We start from the raw sequence: 21,751 nt of genomic DNA, 5'->3' as shown, positions 1-21,751 counted from the left end.
ATTGAATAAACATTTGGGTTAGTTATCAAGGGAATTCAGTTAACTAGAAAACATCTCAACACATAGGTTATGATAAACTGGTAAGAAAAACCAATGATATTTTTTATTAGTTTAATGTTGAAACATGGGCAAATTATACAAGTTGGATTTTAAACATTATGAAATTAATGAACATGTTTGAAATTCTACATGTAGGAGTCATGCAACCACATGGATGCCAATCTACAAGAACACAAAAGTAAACACATGATGAAGAATAGTCATTGTATCAACAAACTAATCAACAACACAAATTAGTGAGAATAGAAAAGTATTAATGGGTTGTATATGCCCTTCCCATCATGTTGCTAGCATTTGGTTTGATGTATATGAAGCTGCAAGTAGAAGTTGCCTTGGTTTCTTGAAAGTGATTGAGATATCTAAAAAGAAGATATTTGGACAAGATTTATGAGGGAGTAGGCTAAGTGGCACACGTATTGTTTGAAGGAGTGTTGCTTGCTTTTGGTGTTGTTTTTATAACTATTTAGAGCCCTATTGATTTGACAAGCAAGAGACAATCTTTACTTGTTTTGTCTGTTGCAATGAACTAGAAGAGAAAAGTTACTATGAGAAATTTCTTGGAAGTTACTTTGAGAAAAGTCAAAAGGCACATTGAGCAACTTGAATTGGACATTCTTCCACATCTACATACTATTTCCAATCCAAAAGCCCTAATTTTCGTATCAAATCAACATTCTTATTTTGGATGATTGGGAAAATAAGCTAATGGTTGTAGAAGATTTAATATTAGCTAATAGTTCCTAGATAGCACTCCAATCTCGGTGCAACTGTGAGGCATTTAAGATTTCTAGTTGTTGATGCTAAACTAGGAGGCAAGTTTTTGTAGTGAGTACATTGTGCAAGTAGATATTTACATCACCGTAAACATACTTAAGCAAGGCTCTTTAGATCTTGTTGATTGGCTTTAAAACCCAGCACAACCTTAGCATGAGAGAGAGAGAGAGAGAGAGAGAGAGAGAGAGAGTGTGTGTGTGTGTGTGTGTGTGTGTAAATAGTAATTCATTGTAGCATGAAAACACAAGCATCCGTCGTACAGATTGTAGCGTGAAAACTGCATCATCAGACGGTATCGCTGTCTCATGTATCCCATGTAGAAGGGCCATGGGATGAAGCACCTTCGGAGTTCACCGTTTGAGTTCGGAGCTTTCTGTAAATGTTGAATCTCATTCCCACCTCTTCAAATGGCGTAACAAAAGAAGCCTCGGAGCCAATTACTCATTTCAAGCAACAGGTGAGGCCTTGATCCAACCAACACACACACACACACACGTATACCATCATTTCCATAACCAAGGCACTCGTCGTGCCATCTCAATGCACAGACTAGCTTTCAGACTAGCCATGACACGGCATCGTTGTGACCCATTGAACCAACAACCCCCAGGTGCACACCAACCCATCAAACCCACTGTTGCTGGGTGCATGTTTTCATGGATCATGATGTTGTAGCAACAGAGCTAATGGACCACGAAAGAGCTTACACACATTACAGCAACAGCGCCAATGGACCATGGAAGCGCAAACATCCAATCCAACATTTCTTCTGTTTACAACGCCTCTTTCTTGGATGGAGTTGATGTTGGAGTGACTCTGGGTGCCACCTTCCCCTTGCTTTTCAAATCAGCCACTGCCTTCTTTACATATTTGATGTATGCATCAACATTGAACTTTCTTTTACAGCCATTGTAATTCATGTATCTTATCTTCCCAAACACAGGCCGCTCACGCCATCCCTGCGGACATGTATAATTGAGTGTTGATTATTAGTTGTTCTTGAGCTAGGTTGCTTTGACAGAACCAATCAAAGCCAAGATTACCTGATCATGTATGCCACAGATTGACCACATGCACCCAACATATCCATTTGGATCCCTCCCGTCTATCTCGTACTGCATATAAGCAAGAGAACACGGATCTTTCATCAATTTTTAGGAAACATTCCTAAGTTTTGATGGAGGACATAAGAATCCTGAACTTTGATTTCTACATACTTCCTTTGTGTCACATGCCTTTTGATGAACAACATTTTACCGAAGAAAAATCCTCAGAAGATAGGTTTTGTCTCTGGACAGCCATGTGCTCTTGCATACACAAGAGAACCTGGATATCTCATCATTTTAAGGAAGGAAATACCTGCTATGATGATCCTGAATCTTGATTATTGAGCACATACATAGTTTGTGATGGCAGGTGCTTGCAAATGAAAAACATTGTACTGACCAGATGTTCAGGGCATAGGTATTAGTCTCTGGACAGCCTTGCCACCTCTTAAAAGCTTTCTTTAACCATTGCAGGTTAATAGTAATTCTCATTGATATCTTAATATAGTACCTTGTCATTCAAATAGATTGCATCCAGAGGACTTATCTCTAAATGCTGCAGCATCCAAAGGACTTGAGCTTTCTTCAGGCATTGCAGGTTAATGATAATTTTCATTGATATCTTAACAGAATACCTTATCATTTAAATAGATTGCATAAGCAAGCGCTTCTTCAGGTCCACTTGTCCACTCCAAAATTTTCTTTGCCCAGTACATCCTGCAAGAGGAACCGAAGAAATCAGACTAACAGCATGTGTTCGTGGATGTGGCATGATAGGGCAGACCAAAAGCATCAAAACTACCCAAGTTTCTACAAAGCCGTTTAGTTCTTTTCACAAGGTGGCAGGTTCCCCACATGACAGGTGAAATATCTCAGACCCTAAATTTCCTTTAAGGATTTTATGGTCTGAAACTTTCCCTGACCTAAGCAATTTTGTTACAAAATGCTTTGCACTTGTAAATCAATCTTTCACTAATGGTTAAGCTAAAGGCACGACCTATGCAAAAGTGTACAATTGTACCTCATAAAGCCATGCACTTTTCCCAAGTGTACCAACTCCAACTGGGACGCATTCCAAAGCTGTACCATACATGACAATCACAAGCACATCAACCTCCACACAACATAGGTATTAAACTACGGACATGAAGTGATAAACCATCATATGATGCCAATCTATGATTGGTCTGAGAGTAAGCCATGTTAAAAAGCAGTATCATTTTTTGTTTGAAACACAGGTATAGCAAGAAGAATAATGCAAGATTTCCTCTTGCACTGAGTAGGTAATGTCATCTTACATCATCATAAGTTTTCCCCTTCTCCAGCTCTTCAAGGCTGTTTGTGAGTTCCATTTCAGATACTGATAAATCAACAAACTTGGATCAAATGAATTGCATATTTCTGTATCCACTACTTACGTGTAGATAGGCTCCCGTTTATCCGAGGCATGATCTAGCAGAGTCTTGCGTGCCCAGTCATATGCTCCCTTCAAACTGTCGTAATGTGGTTGATAATAGCAGAAGTTGTCCGCCAGCTCTCTTCTTACAATCAACTCCTCCAAGAATGCATCAATGTCCTGCCAAATAAATGAGATATAGCTAGTCAGATACTCATTTACAACAATTCAAACAATACCATCCGTAAGCTTAAGAAGTGCCGATGTGCTAAGTATGTCTAAGGAGATACCTTGGGGTATGTTTTTCTCAATTTTTGCCCCTCAAAGGCACAGCGCTGAGGTGAAATCTGCCCATAATGCAAGTAAGGAGACAAGCCTGAAAGGCCTGATGGCTTGGACGGATCATTCCTATCACTTGAGTAGTTCTTGATGCGAACTGTCAAGAATCCACTTTTCTTACCAAGGAGTACCTCCATGGCAGCATCTTCACCTGGCTCACACCATTGAATTTCTGGAACTTCAGCACCCTTTCTGTCAAGTAATCAAACCCATAGAAACACCTCACACATCGACCCCAGATAATGGTTGCTTTGTGGAGGAATGAACGTTTCACTGCAGAGGCTCAATTACAACTCACCTTGTTATTTCCTCAATGAGAGAGTCCCAGTCGATTGCTTTCGGCTGCTCAGATGACCATTTGACCTTCAGAGGTTCCATTGCAGGATAGTCTATAAGATATTCTGGCAGTTTGCTCTGGATTTTCCCTCTTATAGTCCTAGCACTGTACTCCAGCTTCTCTGAGGCAACCCAGACAGGCACAATGTTATGTGCATCTACTTCATAAACGGAGACTGATGACTTGACCTTCTGACAAACACCATCTCGCCAAGTTCGACCTATTCTTAAAGGAGAAAAGTCCATAACAAGGACTGAGGCATCACACTTTTCAAGGAATTCAGGTATTTTCTCCTCAGGTTTTCCCTGTAAGCAGAGTAAACACATAACAGATTCAAAACAAAACTACCTTAACAATTTAAGCCAAAGCATACTATCCACAAGTCTACAACAAACTTATCAATTAGAGGAAATCAAAGACAGATCTTAGAGTGAGGGGGCTTGAATTGACTAACATGCGAAAATTTGAAGTTGTCTTACTATTTAAACCTTGCATTGAACTATGTACACATTTGAGATGGCTCCATGTGTTCCACATAGTAAAAACAGAACTTAGTCCATCCTACCCTTGAACTGAAAGTGCAAATAACAGAAAATGAGAGCATACAAATTTCTTCTAACAAAATCCAGTGCAACACATCCCCCTCCTGGATGGCACAAATCACAATAGAAAAGCACAAAACTCTTGCAGGAGAGCCTTGATGAGCTCAGAACCACTCAGGCAGCGACAAATAGCATAATAAGCAACATGCACATTATGTGGCTGCTCATTCACTATCTGACAATCATAGTTTTTAGACAATGATGAAGATTTGGAATTAAATAGTAGCCATGTAGCATGAATGCGCTAAGACCTTTTCCAACACATATGTTTCATATGTGGGGTACTCTACATATATCTTTATACAAAAAGATTTGCATATATTTTTTAAAGATGATTCTATTAGGAGATATGTTTTGGAGGAGGGGGGTGTGCATTTGTAACTACTTTCTATATGGCTTTTGAGTTGAACCCAAAAGCTATACTAGGTATTTGGCCTTTGATCATGTGCCCAATGCCTATGAGCCATACTAGCTTCTTGGTCAGCCTCTGAGCCATGCACACTCATCTCCCTAATTTGAGATCTTTCTCATTTCTCTCTCCTTTTAAAATCATCCAATCACTGTTTTTGATTTTCATGGGTTCAATCACTCGTGATCACAACCTCCATGTGAGTGCACACACCTAAGTGTCTGTTAGCATATGAACATCCCTTAGTGTGTGTGATTGGCTAGGGTTAGCATTGGGGGAATCCCAAGGCTACAAAATAAACCCCTAATATTGTATTGCCAATCATCAAACTAACATCAATCCATCTATATTGGTGTATTGCCAATCATCAAACTAACATCAATCCATCTATATTGTATTGCCAAATATGCCACAGGGCTCTCCATCTAAGGAAATGGAAGAGGCAGGAATAATCTGAATGCAAAGTAGACACATAAAGGTCATCTTTCCCATAATCCACGAACGAGCTGATATCCGGTGCTGAGTCGCCGAGGACCCCACACGGGAAATCTATCGAGCAACAGGGCAAGAGACAAAGAGATGAAGCAATGTCTCATCACATGTAGTGCAAAATACACAACGACCAGCAGAGATCTTGCGAGCATGCAACACATCCCCAGTTGGAAGACCCCCCATAAGCAACTTCCACATGAACACTTTGCCCTAATAAGGAACCTTAAACTTCCAGAGTTGGATGAATCTTTCCTGCCACTTCTTTTTGCTATCCCAAATATGCCATAATTTATTAGCCTTTCTAGTAACCCATCTCTTGGCCTCCACCATCTCATGTTATATCTAATTAGCTAACCTTTTCTCAAAATCATTAGGAAGCACAAACATCCAATCTCTCCAGGGAGACGGTCGTTGTAACGCACGCAAAAGGAGAGAGCCTCAGAAGGCTGTCCTATATGTACGACCAAATGTCATGACATCTTGGAGGCACCCAAAAGTGCTGACGACACCATCATGGACTGTTTACAACCCCAAACAAAGCCATCCGATTAAATTTGTCTCACTACAAATCTTTATCAGCCCAATCCAACAACCTAGAGGTAGCTTGTACTTCTCCTTGTAACGAATTCTCCTCCTTCCAAAAATCAAGAGGGCACCAAACTACAGAACGTAACATCTCTTGCCAAGATACAATCAAATGAGAAAGGAAAAAGGATTGGGAGACCTAAATAGGCCTCGTAGAATTAAGCACATGCCACCAAGACGCGTGAATAATCGTGCTACCATGAGAGATACTAGTCCTTCCTATGGACAATTTTGCAATATCAAACCAAGGATGACTCTCTACACATAGTGCTTGCAAAAGTGCTAGTCTCAAAGTAGCCATATGCAAATTAACATCCAATAAAGATGCTCCCCCCATCCTTTTACAAGTAGGCACATGTTGCCACGAAATCCAAACCTGGCCCAAACGATTCCCTTTCTTTTTCCACAAAAAAAGAGACTTCTTAGTCCAAGGAAGCAATGGCAAAAAAACGAAATCATATTGATCATGATACATTAAGCAACTTTAAGTCTCACATGAAGAGGCCAGCCTTGAGATTATTGACTCACGTCTCACTTACGCCTACGCTTATATGGGAGTGTCGGTGATCAGTAGGACACTAAGGCACTTTTTACTCTCGGTAGGAGAGGTTTTTTCCCCCAAACTTATGGTCTTATTGTCGTATGTACTTATGTGCTTATGTTACACACATTTGGGCACTTAATGTGTGTCGGGTGTGAACACCTCCTACAACCCTAAGGTTTAAGGGTTGTACTTTGTACTTTCTGGTTACACTCATTCAGTCTATTCTCTTGGGTGTCGTGCTTCAACTCTGTCTCTCACTCTCACACTGTCTACTGAATCCCAGCTGCACCTCGATCCTTCCATCTCACATTTGGTATCAGAGCAATCTTCTGTCTGCTGTCTGCAGCCCCCGCCCCCCAGCTCTGCCCAGTCGACCAGTTCAGCAGCTCGACCTGCAGCCCATCTGCCCGCCAACACCGCCTGATCCTGCTCGCTAGTCCCCATCAAGTTCTCCCTAAACTGCTTGGGCAGTCGCCAGCTGGCCTAGGCGCCCCTTGCCTCCAGCACGCCTGCCTCCAGCACGCCTGCCTCCAGCAAGTCTACCTCCAGCACGTTCGCCAGTCGCCACTAGTCTGAAGGGCGACGCCAGCTCCAGCGCCACCAGCGTCAGTCCGCAACGTCAGTCTTGTCGTCAGTCTACCAGCGTTACAGCCCACCAATGCGCTATTCGTTGCTGCAGTCCACGTCAGCCAGCCTGCCCGTCCGACGACCTACCACACGACTGTCATACCCGCCATTTGACACCTCCACGTCAGCTCGTGACAGTCCTACGAGTCAACCTCTCCTCACGACTGTTTGCCCGCACATCTGACCAACAACCTCTGCTCGTGGCCTGCTCCACGTCATGTACTTTTTAAACAAATTTTTTTTTTAATTTCAGCCCAGAACATAGCTCTGGAAGAGGAGGTTCATACGCGGCAAGCACAGCACATGTGTGGGATAAATTTCATGCAAATTTCTGGACTGGATCATCACAAATTTTGGGGCTTTTGTGTATTTTGTGGACAGTTGCATTTGAACTACTGGTACAGTCACAGAAAGATTGTTTTGACAGAAGTTTGGCAAAAATTTTGGGAAAATTGAGTGCATTAAAAGACAGTTTTCTGACAGAGTACGCCCTTGCACTTTAATTGCAGAAACGTGTTTGCTGCAATTTCTGGAAATTTGCAGGTTTCCAGTTCATACTGCTTTGACATTGCTCATTTTGTCTTTGGAAATTTGTCATCATGGCAAATCAGGGAGGTGATGTCTTTACGTATGTATCCAAGGAAGACAGATTGGACGGAAACAACTATTCGCTTTGGTCATTCATGATGAAGAATATATTAGTGGCCAAGAATTTATGGGATTATGTTAGTGGAGAGGAAACTCGACCGGGAGTTGTAGCTCCAGTTACTCCTCCCCATGGCGCACGTGGACAACGGGGACCTCAGCCCGCTCCACCTCAGCCACTTCCTCCAAGAACTGCAGCTCAAAAAGCTTGGGATACACGTGATGCAAATCCTTGTCGCTAATTGCTCTGGCAGTTCAGCGGTCCATCATACCTCATATCCGTTCGGCATCTTCTTCACGAGATGCATGGTTGACTTTGGAGCATATGTTTGCAGGAAAGAATGAGACTCGGATCTCTTTCTTGAAGAAAGAGTTGGAAACTCTGAAGATGCATGAAGGTGATTCTATGCAGGATCACTTAAATAAGATTCAGGACTTGAGAAAGCAGCTCATGAATGTAGATGAGTATTTTTCGGATGCACTGTTGATATCCACCACCTTGAATTCCTTACCTCCTTCGTACTTGTCTTTTCATACTGCATTAAACCTCACCATGAGGATTGCTGAGCACCCACTCACTTTTATTCAGCTGGTTAGTTTGCTTCTAGAGGAGGAGCAAACACGAAAAAATAGTGGTGTGGATGCTATAGTCTCTGAGCAAGCTTTTGTGGCAAGACAGAAAGGCAAAAATAGCAAGGTGAAAAATGCTCCACAGAGTTCTAGCACTTCGGGCATATCACAGAATCAGACACAAGGGGGGACGCAAGCAAAAAAAGGAAAATGTCATTATTGTAAGAAGCCTGACTACTATATCACTGAGTGCAGGAAGCGCATTGCCAAAGAGAAGGAGGAGTCAGGAATGTCTGATTCTACTACTCCTTCCACTGCTAGTGAGTCCGCATCCTTTGTTGTGGACAGGGACTATTGTTTTTACACTTGCAGTTATGACATCTCTTGGGCCGATAGAGCACTTAGCTCTACAGAGGATACTGACACTTGGTTTTTTGACAGTGGTGCTTCTAGACATATTATATCTCGCAGAGATTTGTTTGCTTCCGTTAGTGTATCTCCCGTTGGGAAATCGGTACAGTGTGCCAATAATGCATCATACCCTGTTCGTGGTATTGGGGAGATTCAGCTCACAGCCATTGATGGCTCTATTCTCCGCCTGCAAGATGCTTTGTTTGTGCCTGGAATCAAGAAGAATTTGCTTTCTATTTCTTCTTTGGCACGTTGTGGTTTGCACGTCACCTTTGATGATGACCGTTGCATGGTTAGAGAAAAAGAATGCATGACTTTGGTCTTGACAGGATCTTTGTGTCATGGTTTATATGAGTTGGATGCTCTTTCAGTAGATCAGTCAGCATACTTGACATACACTCTTACTCCTGCTATGATACAGGCGGAGTTATGGCATGCTCGTTTGGGGCATGTAAACTTTGGCAGCTTGATGCTTTTGCAGCGTACTCAGATGCTGGATGGCTTACCTCCCTTGGAGAGACCTCCTGAGCACTTATGCGAGGGATGCATTTTGGGAAAAATGCATCGATTCTCATTTCCTCGTGATGTTGCTTTCAGAGCAACAACCAGATTGCAATTGGTGCATTCAGATATTTGTGGGCCTATGCAAGCCATGTCATTGGGTGGTTGTTATTATTTTGTGGCATTCATTAATGACTTTACACGTTTTTGCTGGGTCTACTGTTTGAAAAAAAAGTCAGAAGTGTATGATGCATTTTTGGCTTTCAGTGCACTTGTTGAAAACCAATCTGGATGCAAGATTAAGACTCTCCGTTCGGACCGAGGGGGGGAATACATGTCCTCTATGCTGAATTCTTTTTTGCAACAGAAGGGCATAGTCCATCAGTATACTACAGCTTATACTCCACAGCAGAATGGGGTAGCAGAGGAAAAAATCGGTCACTCATGGAGATGGCCAAATGTATGCTGAAGGCAAAGAGCTTGCCTCATAGTTTTTGGATGGAAGCAGTCATGTGTGCTTGCCATATTTTGAACAGATGCCCTACCAAAGCCTTGAAGACCATCACAACATTTGAGGCTTGGAACAGCCATAAACCTTCTGTTGGTCACTTTCGTACCTTTGGGTGTCTTGTCTATGTCCATATTCCACAGGTACTTAGAAAAAAATTGGACAACAAGGCTGTTAAGTGCATTTTTATGGGATATAGCAATGAGAGCAAAGGCTACAGACTCTATGATCCCGTTACAAAGAAGGTTTTTGTCAGCAGGGATGTTGTTTTTGATGAAAAATCAGAATTATCCTTGGCTGGTTTGGACACATATCAGGCTGCCCGTGATGTTTTTGAAGGGCTGCTGCCCATTACTTTTGGTGATTCAGCTGGAGGTTCAGAAAATGAACCTAATGTTCAGCCAGCTGCTCCTATGGAAAGTGCAAATTTCAGCCATTGGCTGATCGAAATATTCAGCATCATGCTGAAACTGAAATTCAGCAAGAGCTTGCACACAATCAGGATGCTAGACAATTACCTAGATGGTATTTGCAGACTATGCAAGATAGTCCTTTGGATGCACCCATGGCTGGTCGTACTAGAAGGCAAACTCGTTTGCATGATTCAGCACATACCATGGAGTTTATTATGGCAGCAAGTACATTTGACAATGAAGAGCCTGAATGTTATGAGGATGCACAACACAGTGTGCATTGGATGGCAACTATGCAAGCTGAATTAGATTCTATTACTAAGAATCAAACTTGGGATTTGGTGTCCTTGCCATTTGGGAAGAAAGCCACTGGAACGAAATGGGTCTACAAATTGAAAAGAAAAGCAGATGGATCCATTGATAAATACAAGGCACGGCTGGTAGCTAAAGGCTACGCACAGAAAAAGGGCATTGATTATGAGAAGACATTTGCTCCTACTTCCCGTATGACGACCATCAGGTCTATGATTGCTTTGGCTGCACATTATGGTTGGACAGTGCATCAGCTAGATATCAAGACTGCATTTTTACACGGGGAACTTCAGGAGGAAGTTTATGTGCAACAGCCCATTGGTTTTGCAGTTGAAGGCTCAGAACATTTGGTATGCGAGCTCAAAAAGGCACTATATGGTTTGAAACAAGCTCCTAGAGCTTGGTATGCAAAAATAGATGCTTTCTTGCTTGGTCAGGGGTTTCTAAACAGCTCATCTGAGTCTACTCTTTACGTATGTAAAGAAGGGGGATCTATGCTGATTATATGTCTTTATGTTGATGACCTTTTGCTCATTGGAACACATGCTGATCAAATTTCAGCATTCAAACAAAATTTGCAGCAAACTTTTGACATGTCTGACTTGGGAGTTTTGCATTACTACTTGGGCATCCAGTTCATACATAATGCTCGAGGTATTGGGCTATCACCTTCAAGGTATATTGAGCAGCTTCTTGAGAAGTTTGGCTTACAGGATTGCAAGCCAGTTTGTACTCCCATGGAACCTGGACTGAAATTGTCATTACATGATGACAGTGATTTGTTTGATATACATACATATGCTCCTGCAGTTGGATGTCTTATCTATCTATGCAACACTAGGCCGGACATACAGTTTGCAGTTTCAGCTTTGAGTAGGTATATGCATAAGCCACATATGTCACATTGGCAAGCTGTCAAGCGTGTTTTTCGCTACTTGCAGGATACTCGTTCTCTTGGGTTGCTTTATGCCAAGGGGGGACCACTGCAGTTACATGCTTACAGTGATTCTGATTGGGCTGGTGATTATGATACACGTCACTCCACTAGTAGCAATTGTTTCTTTCTTGGCTCTTCTTGCATTTCTTGGCTTAGCAAGAAACAATCCACTGTTGCCACATCGTCATGTAAAGCTGAATACAAGGCAGCTTTCACTACCACAGTTGAATGCGTATGGCTTAGACACTTGCTAGCTGATTTGGATGTATCTGTTACTGAGCCTACTCCTTTGTTCACCGACAGTCAGAGTGCCATTGCAGTGGCACGGAACCCAGTGTTTCATGCTCGCACTTTGTCAGAGAGAGGCTACATGTAGGTGATATCAGCCTTGTCTATTGTCCTACCACCAGTAATGTGGCAGACATCTCTTCCTCGTGACAAATTTGAAGCATTTTGCGATGCTTTAAATTTGATATCCTTTGGTGGCCCTTGTACTCTTGATCACTCTTCACTCCAGGGGGGTTTGTTGGGTATTTGACTCACGCCTCACTTACGCCTACGCTTATATGGGAGTGTCGGTAATAATCAATAGGACACTGGAGCACTTTTTACTCTCGGTAGGAGAGGTTTTTTCCCCCAGACTTATGGTCTTATTATCGTATGTACTTATGTGCTTATGTTACACACATTTGGGCATTAGTGTGTGTCGGGTGTGAACACCCTGAACACCCCCTACAACCCTAAGGTTTAAGGGTTGTACTTTGTACTTTCTGGTTACACTCATTCAGTCTATTCTCTTGGGTGTCGTGCTTCAACTCTGTCTCTCATTCTCACACTGTCTACTGAAACCCAGTTGCACCTCGATCCTTCCATCTCACAATTTCTAGTACATGAACTAATCATGAATACAGGATGACACTTAATCAAGCAAGGCACGGGGAGCTACATCCACACCAATAGGATGACCCAAGTGTTTAGTTATATCTCCCTTAGAAATCACAACTCCATGCCAACCCAAAGCCTGTAAATCATTCTCCATACAAGAAAACGGTGTAGATTTTTTAGCATTAATATGAAGTCCCAATGCCAAAGCAAAAAGATTCCACGCAACCATTGCCCGATTAACATTAGTACAATCAGCCTTAAGAAACATAAAGAAATCATCAGCCAAAGATTGACCCAAAAGTTGGGCACCACTAGGAAGAGACAAACCAACAATCTCACCTTGATCAGCCAACTTATCCAAGAAAGAGAGCATCGGGTGAGTGACCAAAGCAAATAGCAAAGGGTTGAGAGGGCAGCCTTGCCGAAGAAACCGAGACAAGGCAATTTCATCTGTGATCCCTCCATTAAGTGCAATACGAGCCACAGCACCCTGACTAATGGTATCAACAACAAGAGAAATCATGCGAGAACCAAATCCTATGGTGGACATTAGCTGCTGCAAAAAAAGACCAACTAACATGATCAAATGCCTTTTCAAGATCAAGCTAAAGCATAACAACTTGCTGGCCTGAGGCTTTCGCATAATTAATCCCCAGTTGAACATTTAAAATGTTATGCATTATATTTCAACCCCTAATGAAACCATATTGGCATGGATGAACCAAGTGTGGAAATACTTTCTGTAATCTATTGACAATGATTCTAGAGAAGATTTTATACAAAGAACCTATAACAAAAATGGGTCTCCGTTGTTTCAAAGAGGTCGAAGAGGGAACCTCAAGCAATAATCGAATGACAACAATCTTCCATTCTGAAGGCATCATACCAAAATTTCACAATTGCTGACATAGGCGAGTTAATGGGTCCTTAAGCTACTCAACATGGGCTGAAAACAGCTCATTAGGAAGCCCATCCCAGCCAGGGCTTTTCCTTCGAGGCAAATGGGACAGCACATCTTCCACTTCATCCTCTAAAATATCAACCTGCATCAAATCAACCCATTCTGGCTTAACCTGGTTACTAACCAAATTGCAAATGTATCGACGAGCAGAGTGAATAGCATCAGAAAGAATCTCCTATGGACCCAACAAAGATTTATAAAAAACAACGCACATTTGAATGATGGAAACAAGATTAGTCACCATAACATCTTGTTCATCCAACAAATGCACAATATTTTCTCGAGCGTATTTCTAATGTAAACGAGCAAAAAATTGATAAGATTGATAGTTATTATCATGTAAAGCTTCCACTCTGGCCGCAATTTATAATTAGCATATTCATTTTCTTGAAGAGATTGAACTCTACATTTCAACCATTCAATGCATGTGAGCAAGTCATCAGTGATATCCCCTCACTGATAGAGAGACAACGAGTGGGCCAACAAAGATTGCGCATGCTGCAATTCAGCTCATAAAGAGGAAGTATGCTGAATACCATACTGTTGGGATAGTGCTCGTGCATTATCTTTAAAAACAGCCCATGCTTCCATCCCTCAGATAGGACCCTCGAGCTAAAAGAAGCAATCAATTGCTAAATACATTCTAAAAACTAATTTTGCAACAGAAAAGATTGGTTGAAACGAAGAGGCAAACGAGCAAGGAGGGCCTTAAAGGCATGAACAAGTTTGTGAGTCAAATCCAAAACCAAAGAAAAGTGATCTGACAAAATATGTTGTCGCTCCACCCACATATCAATGACTACATGAAGAAAAGAATCACTATGAAAAATGTAGATCCTATCAAGTCTGGCCCAGGTGTTTGGATGCTGAAGAGAACAATAAGTATATCCAAGCTGTGAAGAATGCATCTAGGACCACATGTGAGTCAAATCCAAAACCAAAGGAAAGTGATCTAACAAAATATATTATCACTCCACCCACAAATCAATGACAGAGGAGGAAAAGAATCAATATGACAAATGTAGATTCTATCAAGTCTGGCCCACGTGTTTGGATGCTGAAGAGAACAATAAGTATATCCAGACTGTGAAGGATGCATCTAGGACCACATGTGAGTCAAATCCAAAACCAAAAGAAAGTGATCTGATAAAATATGCCCTCACTCCACCCACATATCAAGAACTGCAAGAAGAAAATAATCACTATGAAAAATGTAGATCCTATCAAGTCTGGCCCAGGTGTTTGGATGCTGAAGAGAACACTAAGTATATCCACACTATTAAGGATGCATCCAGGACCACACGTTTGTTCAAAGACACAGCTCCAAGAGCATCCAAGCCTGTCGCTTAGGACCATCCATGACCAAGTGCGGTGAAGTTGCCTGATTTGCAGATACATATACACTAAAATCACCCATAAAAAAGCCTTGACAAGGCATGGCAAGACAGTGTAAGTCATCCCAAAGCTGACGACATTCCCGAGTAGTAGAAGGAGCACACACGCCCACCGACCACAAAACCTCTCCCTCATAGGATTTTCGGCATTAAAAATCTGTTGCGAGGGTCTTGAGAAACCAAGGATGGTTGCAAGGAAGATCTAACGGCCAACATAACTCCACATTTATGTGGAACCCGACTACTAAAAAAAATTATATAGTCCTTATATACATAAGAAGATCCTACCAAAGCATGGTGTTTGTGCTCCACAACACAAAAAACATCCCAATTTCCAGCTAACACAACTTTCCACAACCGAAACTGCTTACTGCTCAAAGAAATGCCTTTAACATTCCATAAAGCAAGTCTCATGATAAATCACAAAAAAGAAAACTACTAAATCACCACTTTTCCTTTCCCTATAGCATCAATATATTTAGCTGCCTAAAATCTAACCATCTCACTGCGGATCACATCTACAAGATCTACCCTCTGCAAACAAGCAATCGAAGCACAGAAAGGAAATTCTTGTTGCTAAGAACGGAAAACATCCTGAGGAGGCACAAGCCTTCCACATGCGTCAAAGCGCAAAGCAGAATCAGAAGCCCTTTTATCATCCGCACCAACTACATGAACACGTGAATATTGAGGTTTCATATTTAACCTCTTACCTCTACATAGAAAAGTTTGAGTAATAGGGTGTGGAGGTGAGTAAGCAGGAGCCAATTGAGATTCCTATCTAGCATTACATCTGACCACAGTGACCCAAGAATCATCTGAGAAGGCAAATTCCAACCAACTCAAAGCGATGCACGCTCAATACTACCTTGGGAAACATCCTTCTTTCCATCATCATGTCCATGCAGGACAAGAGGCACAGGGAAGTTCCCATGACAGCAACCACATGATCCCCTTCCGGTAAAGGGCTCGTTTTATCATCATTAATATAAACATAATCCAACATAAGATTGTTGGCACTGGCAAGCATAAACTGAAGAGACCCAACAATCTATGAGCATGAAGCATGAACATCTTGTTGAGGCAAATTCAAGGCACATAAAACCAGTTCATCAACCAACATCTTACAACATTTACCCATCTCATCCCCATCCATCAACTGCCCAGAATCCTCGGCCAACGCATCACCATCCGATTCTGTCAAATCTTTATCATCCCCATGCCCTATATGCCGGTCGAGAAAGGCCACATCAATACCATTTGACACCTACAGATTCGCCATAATAGAAATCTCTCTCTCTCTCTCTCTCTCTCTCTCTCTCTCTCTCTCTCTCTCTCTCTCTCTCTCTCTCTCTCTCTCTCTCTCTCTCTCTCTCTCTCTCTCTCTGTGTGTTGGTTACAAGCTCTGTTCTCAACCCTGAGTGGCTGTCTCAAATCTAAACAGAATCTGTCTCTGTCTTCAAGCCCTGCGTGCATACTGCACGTATTATGTAGTTAGGCTGTGTTGGATTGCACTTGTGCAACAAACCTCACGATGTGCCTTCAAACCCTTTGCGCAGGTTGTGAGTCTGCAATTCATCAATTTGTCAGTCAACCAAGCTGTCCCTAAATCAAGTCGACAGTCTGCTGGTCTTCTCTCTCTCTCACTTTTTTTCGTGAAGATAATTAAATTAAGTAGTAAATATTTACATCAGACCATCAGGTCAGCATTCTCTCTATATCTCTTACTTTCTATTACATCAGACCATCAGGTCATCCGAGAAACTGACGAAAGACTATTAGGACTTTTACATAAAGAAAAAATAACACAGAAAGGACAGCTGAAGTAGAGCGAACAATAGCCAGTGAGGGAGCAGCAACGTCAGGAAGGACCAAGTCAGCTCATATCATGGAAGAAATCTACCATAGCACTAAACCTCGAACATGGGCCACATGACCATGGATGCCCGAAACTAAATCAAAAATAAAGGCATTCCGAGTACGCCAAATATGCCATAGAGCAGTCCATCCATCTAAGGAAATGGAATAGGTAGGAATAATCAGAATGCAAGGCAGAGAGGGCAGCTTTCTCATAATCCATGAACGGGTTGTTATCTAGTGCTGAGTCGCCGAGAACCACACACAGGAAATAAAACTCGAAATCTGTCGAGCAACTGGACAAGAGACAAAAAGATTAAGCAATGTTTCATCACATGTAGTACAAAATACACAACGACCACCAGAGATCTTTCAAGCACACAACACCTCTCAAATTAGAATACCACCAATCAGCAATCTCCACAAGAAAACTTTACCCTGATAGGGAACCTTAGACTTCCAAGGCTGAATGAATCTTTTTGAGAATCATGGACCTAAAACTAGATGAGCTATGGTGGATGCAAATCAAAAACACGATACATGATCAGGATGAGAAATTGTAACTCAAGTGAATTAGGTTCCAAGATAGATTATCTTGGACTTATAAACACAATCTTGAGTATCAAGTATATGAAATGAGTGTCAAGTACATGCTTATATAGCTTTTGGGTAGTACCATTGTTCCTCACCGTGCTTATGGGATTTTGGACATCTCTTCTTAGAGCTTCTAGAGCATACATCTTTGTCATCTCTCTCATACAAAGCCACTTGTGGGCAGGCCTCTATATCAAGCATCATTTGCTATTCTCAGCACCCCCCCTCAAATGATGAATCTCTACCCTTGCTAGCTTTTGACCCCTACATGATGACATGGCCCGCGAGACTAGCTTATGGGCAGCCTAGTCAAGTCAAGCTTGAAATTTTACATTTTCGGTAGGGTTTGTTACATCCACTATGGGAAACAGATCCACTACGGGAAGGTTTTTTTTTAATTGGCAGCGGAGAATATTTTCTTCATCTTCTTAGTGCTTCTTTCGCACTCTTTGATGCAATCTTTAATCTTCTTGGACTCCTTCTTGGTCTTCGTGCTCTTTGTCTTTGTTGTGATTCTTGTCCCTTTGTTGATGCATGGTACTTTGCCTTTTTGCTTTATGCTTTTTGAGTGCTTTAACTTGACAAGCTCTCTTTACTGATTTGTATGCCTTGGCTGAAGGGTTCTATTTGCTTCTTGCCGCCTAAGGATCTGACTTGACCATCCTGAATAACCCGAGCGCTAAAGGTTCTCTTCAGTGACATTTCTACATATCTCATCCCTACATGTTAAGAAGAATACACTCCACTGATCATCTATTAACTGGTTATATAAAGCCAGGATGGATTGAATTGGAGGAGCCACTGGTTGTGTTTCCCATATCACCCATGCAGACCTGTTGAACGGAATAGCATAAAAATGATTTCTTGAGTAATACAATATGTGACTTAAGACTGTATCATCAATGTCAAAAAACCAGCCATCTTTTCCATGATCATTGCGTGCCACACCTTTTGCATATGACATGGCCTCCTGGGTCATGAGATCCATATCTGTGGCGTAATGCCCCTCAAGCATGTAGTTGCTCACATAATCCTCACAGTTCAGGGGGATGATAGCCCAATCAATAATATTACCAATCTCTACATTCAACCTCCAGCTCTCGCATGCAAAGGATACACTTTGCACGGTGATATCAAAATAGTTGCTAGATATGGTGGAGACATTTGAAAACAAGAAAACGAAAAACAAAGCGATCTCCTTCATCTCTGTCAAAGTGAAGCAGCAACTAGCAGTGCGTGCTTGGCAGGAGACTCTCAGATCCAAAGGCCACGGTGATGTGTGCCTGTGACAGGAAACCTAGGCTTATCTAATGGGGCTTTTCAAGGCACGATGAGAAGATGGGGAAGAAAATAACATTATGGAGCAGCAGCAACCACATTTCGTGGAAGTACTGGGGCTCAATGGCAAAACCCATTGATTTGCGAGTGGCACCAAGGCTGGATTTGCTGCGGATAGGATCAACAGCAAGCCTGAAGCAGAGCCTTATCATAGCCTCCCGCGAGTCGCCTACATCCAGGCTCGAAAGGTTGGCGAGGAGCCTGTCGATTATGGCCCTGATGCACCGCTCATGTATTACGGTGACAACTGGACGCTGCACACCATAGCAGTTCTCCAATCTGGACTGGAACCACCTCCCAAGCAACAGTCAATTTCACAGCATGTGGCCTATCAGATGACAATCCAAAAAACAAAGAAGGCCACAGCAATGCACCTCTGTGACAGGGAAACTCTGCTTATCACAAGAAGACAGATTCTGCAAATTTGAGAAAAACATTCTGCGTCAGATATCTTCATCAGATTTGACACTTCAGATGCTGTTGCCAAGCTGTACACTGCTGCATTTCAATATCCCACCTGCACCCTGCTGTCCTCAGCCCCCTACATCAGATTTTCAGTCGTAACATCATTGACTAACCCTCAACTGCTGTGTGGTATCACCCTTGGCTCGATCTACTAGGATTTGGTGGTATTGCTGCACTCACGATCCATTCTCGGAGTGTGACGCTCTACAGCTCTCACCCTCACACAACTCCCCCAAAGGCAATGCTTGTTGGCCATGTCCACTTCTTGAGCTCCATCTATGTCATATTCTCTCCATACATTCATTTTGATCCATTTTAAGACATTTGTCTTCAATTCTTTTACATTCTTGTTTGAGTTCTCTATGTTTTTGTTGAGTTTGAATACAGTGTTTTCTTTGTGCAAACCCTAGCATATCTTCAACACATATACATATACATATACATATGTGTGTGTGCATATACGAGAGAGAGAGAGAGAGAGAGAGAGAGAGAGAGAGAGAGAGAGAGAGAGAGAGAGAGAGAGAACATGGATAGAGATGGAGACCTCTTGTGGCATAGATATGGAGTTTTTGGATCAGCAATTGGCCAGGGTGGAAGGTAAAGATGCTTTGGATTTTGATGAGGAGTCCCAGCCAGAGGACATCCCCGAAGAGGCTAATGGCAATGAAGTGGGCAAACGCTGCAAGACTGTGGTGGATCCTCTGGACACGAGCACTTTGGAATCCTCCCATCTCGGTGGTTGCCCTCCTTCGCAAGGGAAGGGGGATATGTTGAAAGGTATGCTAGCTCAAGCTAATAGCTTGATAAGTGGGTACATTCATGCAAGTGGGTAAGGCGTCCGCCTTGTCAGACAGGGAGCATGTGGTGGCAGTTTTGGGTACAGAGATTGTGGTACAGAAAATTGCAGCCTTCCATGAGAGGGCTGCCATCTTCTACTTTATTGGTCACATTCCCCTCATTACTTGTATCAGGGCTTGGCTTGAGGGTATGCCGTCACATAGTGAGGTGTTTAAGGAAGATGGAAATGAACAGGTACATACTCCTCTGGTGGAGGACATTTACGATGGGCCGAAAGGGTTCTTTGAGGTTCTCTTTCACTCCCCACAAGTTCAGCCCTAGATCATGCAAAGTACACCTTTGCTTTAGGATGGACAATTAGTTCATGTTGTTCTGTGGTGGCCCCTTGGAAGAATTTCAGGATGTACTTAGACAGGTGTGTCCTTTTTTTGGGTGGAAGTGGTCGACTTCCCTTGACATTTTTGGAGGCTTCTTCCCTTGGTCTTGTGCTCTCTTGGGCAGGTTTTAGTGGAACCCCGTTTGGCCTCCCACAACAAAAATCAGCTTGTTTACTGTGGGATGCCATAGTAAAGTTCATTTGCACCACCAGCCAAGATGCCTTATGTCTCCCATTCATTTGCACCAAAAAAGGCCTGTGCAACACCATGCTTATGTGATAATTAACCAATGTTCATCACAATGGAGGTCCTTAGTACCCTAGGAAAAAGTGCACACAAATTGGGACGATTGTGCATGACAATCCATGAAGGGCTTTTCTTGCCTTTTCTGAGAATCAAACAGCAACATAAAACAAGTGGTTGATTGCTACCTCCCAAGGTGTTTCGTACCTTCTTAATTATTCAAGGTGTTTATGCCTACGGAAGCACTCATCGACTCTTTGAGTCTCTTAAGTCTCAATATTTCACAATTCTTCACATAGTAAAATAAAGAGGAAAGAAAATATTAAGTTACCGAGCAGGGAACTGATTTGTCAGGGGAATACTGAGCTTCAGCTTGGCAGAGAAATATGTCCTCACCTACTTGTTAGGGCATGTCTTATCCGAGAGAACGAAGAATGAAGGTACTACTTAAAGCATATCCTGACCAAAAGGAAAAGGAAAGCGCATAATCTTCCCTATGACAAATATTCTAACGCAGACTATATGGAGCGACCTACATTTGCCTATCTGTAATGAGGTGAAAAAAGAAAGATAGGCATGGCTATTGCTCATTGGACCTTTGGCCTAGTTATGGAAACGGGGGCGTACCTTCAGCAGAAAGAATGGGACGCCCATGGCCTTCAGTTTGCCCTCAACAATGCGAAGCCCGCGAAGCATAAAACCGAAGTGCCGAGCCTTGGCTTCAAGGAAGTGGTCGACGAGGTTGAACACGACAGCGAGGGGGGAGCTTTTCTTCCTAGCTTGCTCTGCAGCATACAGCAGGGCCCAGTTGTCACCCGAGCGCTGGTCGCGCGACATCCAGTAGATGATGGGGCCGGGGCCTTCCTGTGGTGCGGCCTCCTTGAGCAGGCGGACTCTGTTAGGGTTTGTGAGGCCGGGCTGGACCCTCTGAGGGAGGCCAGTTTTGAGCTTCTTCTTCCTACTGCTGGGGGGGGGAGGGGAGACATCTGCCGCGTGCTTCCGGCCGCCGGTAGGGGTGTCTGGCTGCGGCCTGGTGGGAGAAGGCGCCATGGCTGCGACTCGTAAGCCCGCTGATGATATCGATGGAAGAGACCTGCCCAAGAACAGGAGATGTTGCGGCATTTCATCTCTTCTTGCCTTTTGTGTAAGCTAAAGAACCTGTGCAGACGAAAACTTGTGGCTCCGTATGGACCACGTGGCAGACCTTGGCTTTGTCCACGTCTTCTTAGTAGTCCTTTCCAAAGCTCGTGTCATGATGTCCCGTGACTGACCGTTATATTTTCGGTTGAAGAGGATAAGGGAGGTTTCACGCTTAGGCTCCATTCACACTT

At 42.8% G+C, this 21,751-nt stretch overlaps 1 protein-coding gene and 1 pseudogene across 2 annotated transcripts; one reads left to right on the top strand and one right to left on the bottom strand.

The window, feature by feature from the left end:
- Window positions 1-1,044: 1,044 nt before the first annotated feature.
- On the bottom strand, window positions 1,045-21,580 carry LOC148016068 (deoxyribodipyrimidine photo-lyase-like). 2 transcript variants are annotated; one of them, XM_087664405.1, is made up of 9 exons: window positions 21,048-21,577; window positions 3,914-4,257; window positions 3,567-3,807; window positions 3,299-3,456; window positions 3,179-3,215; window positions 2,902-2,960; window positions 2,516-2,597; window positions 1,878-1,949; window positions 1,045-1,793 (listed from the first exon to the last, which is right to left on the bottom strand). In XM_087664405.1, the coding sequence occupies exons 1-9, from the start codon at window positions 21,540-21,542 to the stop codon at window positions 1,608-1,610; spliced, it is 1,674 nt and encodes a 557-aa protein (XP_087520531.1). In that variant the 5' UTR covers window positions 21,543-21,577; the 3' UTR covers window positions 1,045-1,607. The 2 variants fall into 2 exon arrangements, 1 of the variants encoding a protein (XP_087520531.1); XR_015688123.1 differs by having other exon boundaries at window positions 1,754-1,793; window positions 2,052-2,597; window positions 21,048-21,580.
- Window positions 18,311-18,965, top strand: LOC148016069 (uncharacterized; annotated as a pseudogene).
- Window positions 21,581-21,751: the final 171 nt, after the last annotated feature.

Source organism: Lygodium microphyllum, chromosome 23, assembly GCF_053477565.2.
Source record: "Lygodium microphyllum isolate KBCC chromosome 23, Lygodium_microphyllum_v1.1.10, whole genome shotgun sequence".
NCBI lineage: Eukaryota > Viridiplantae > Streptophyta > Polypodiopsida > Schizaeales > Lygodiaceae > Lygodium > Lygodium microphyllum.
The sequence above is the reverse complement of the archived record's forward strand: the minus strand, read 5'-3'. Positions and strand labels throughout refer to the sequence as shown.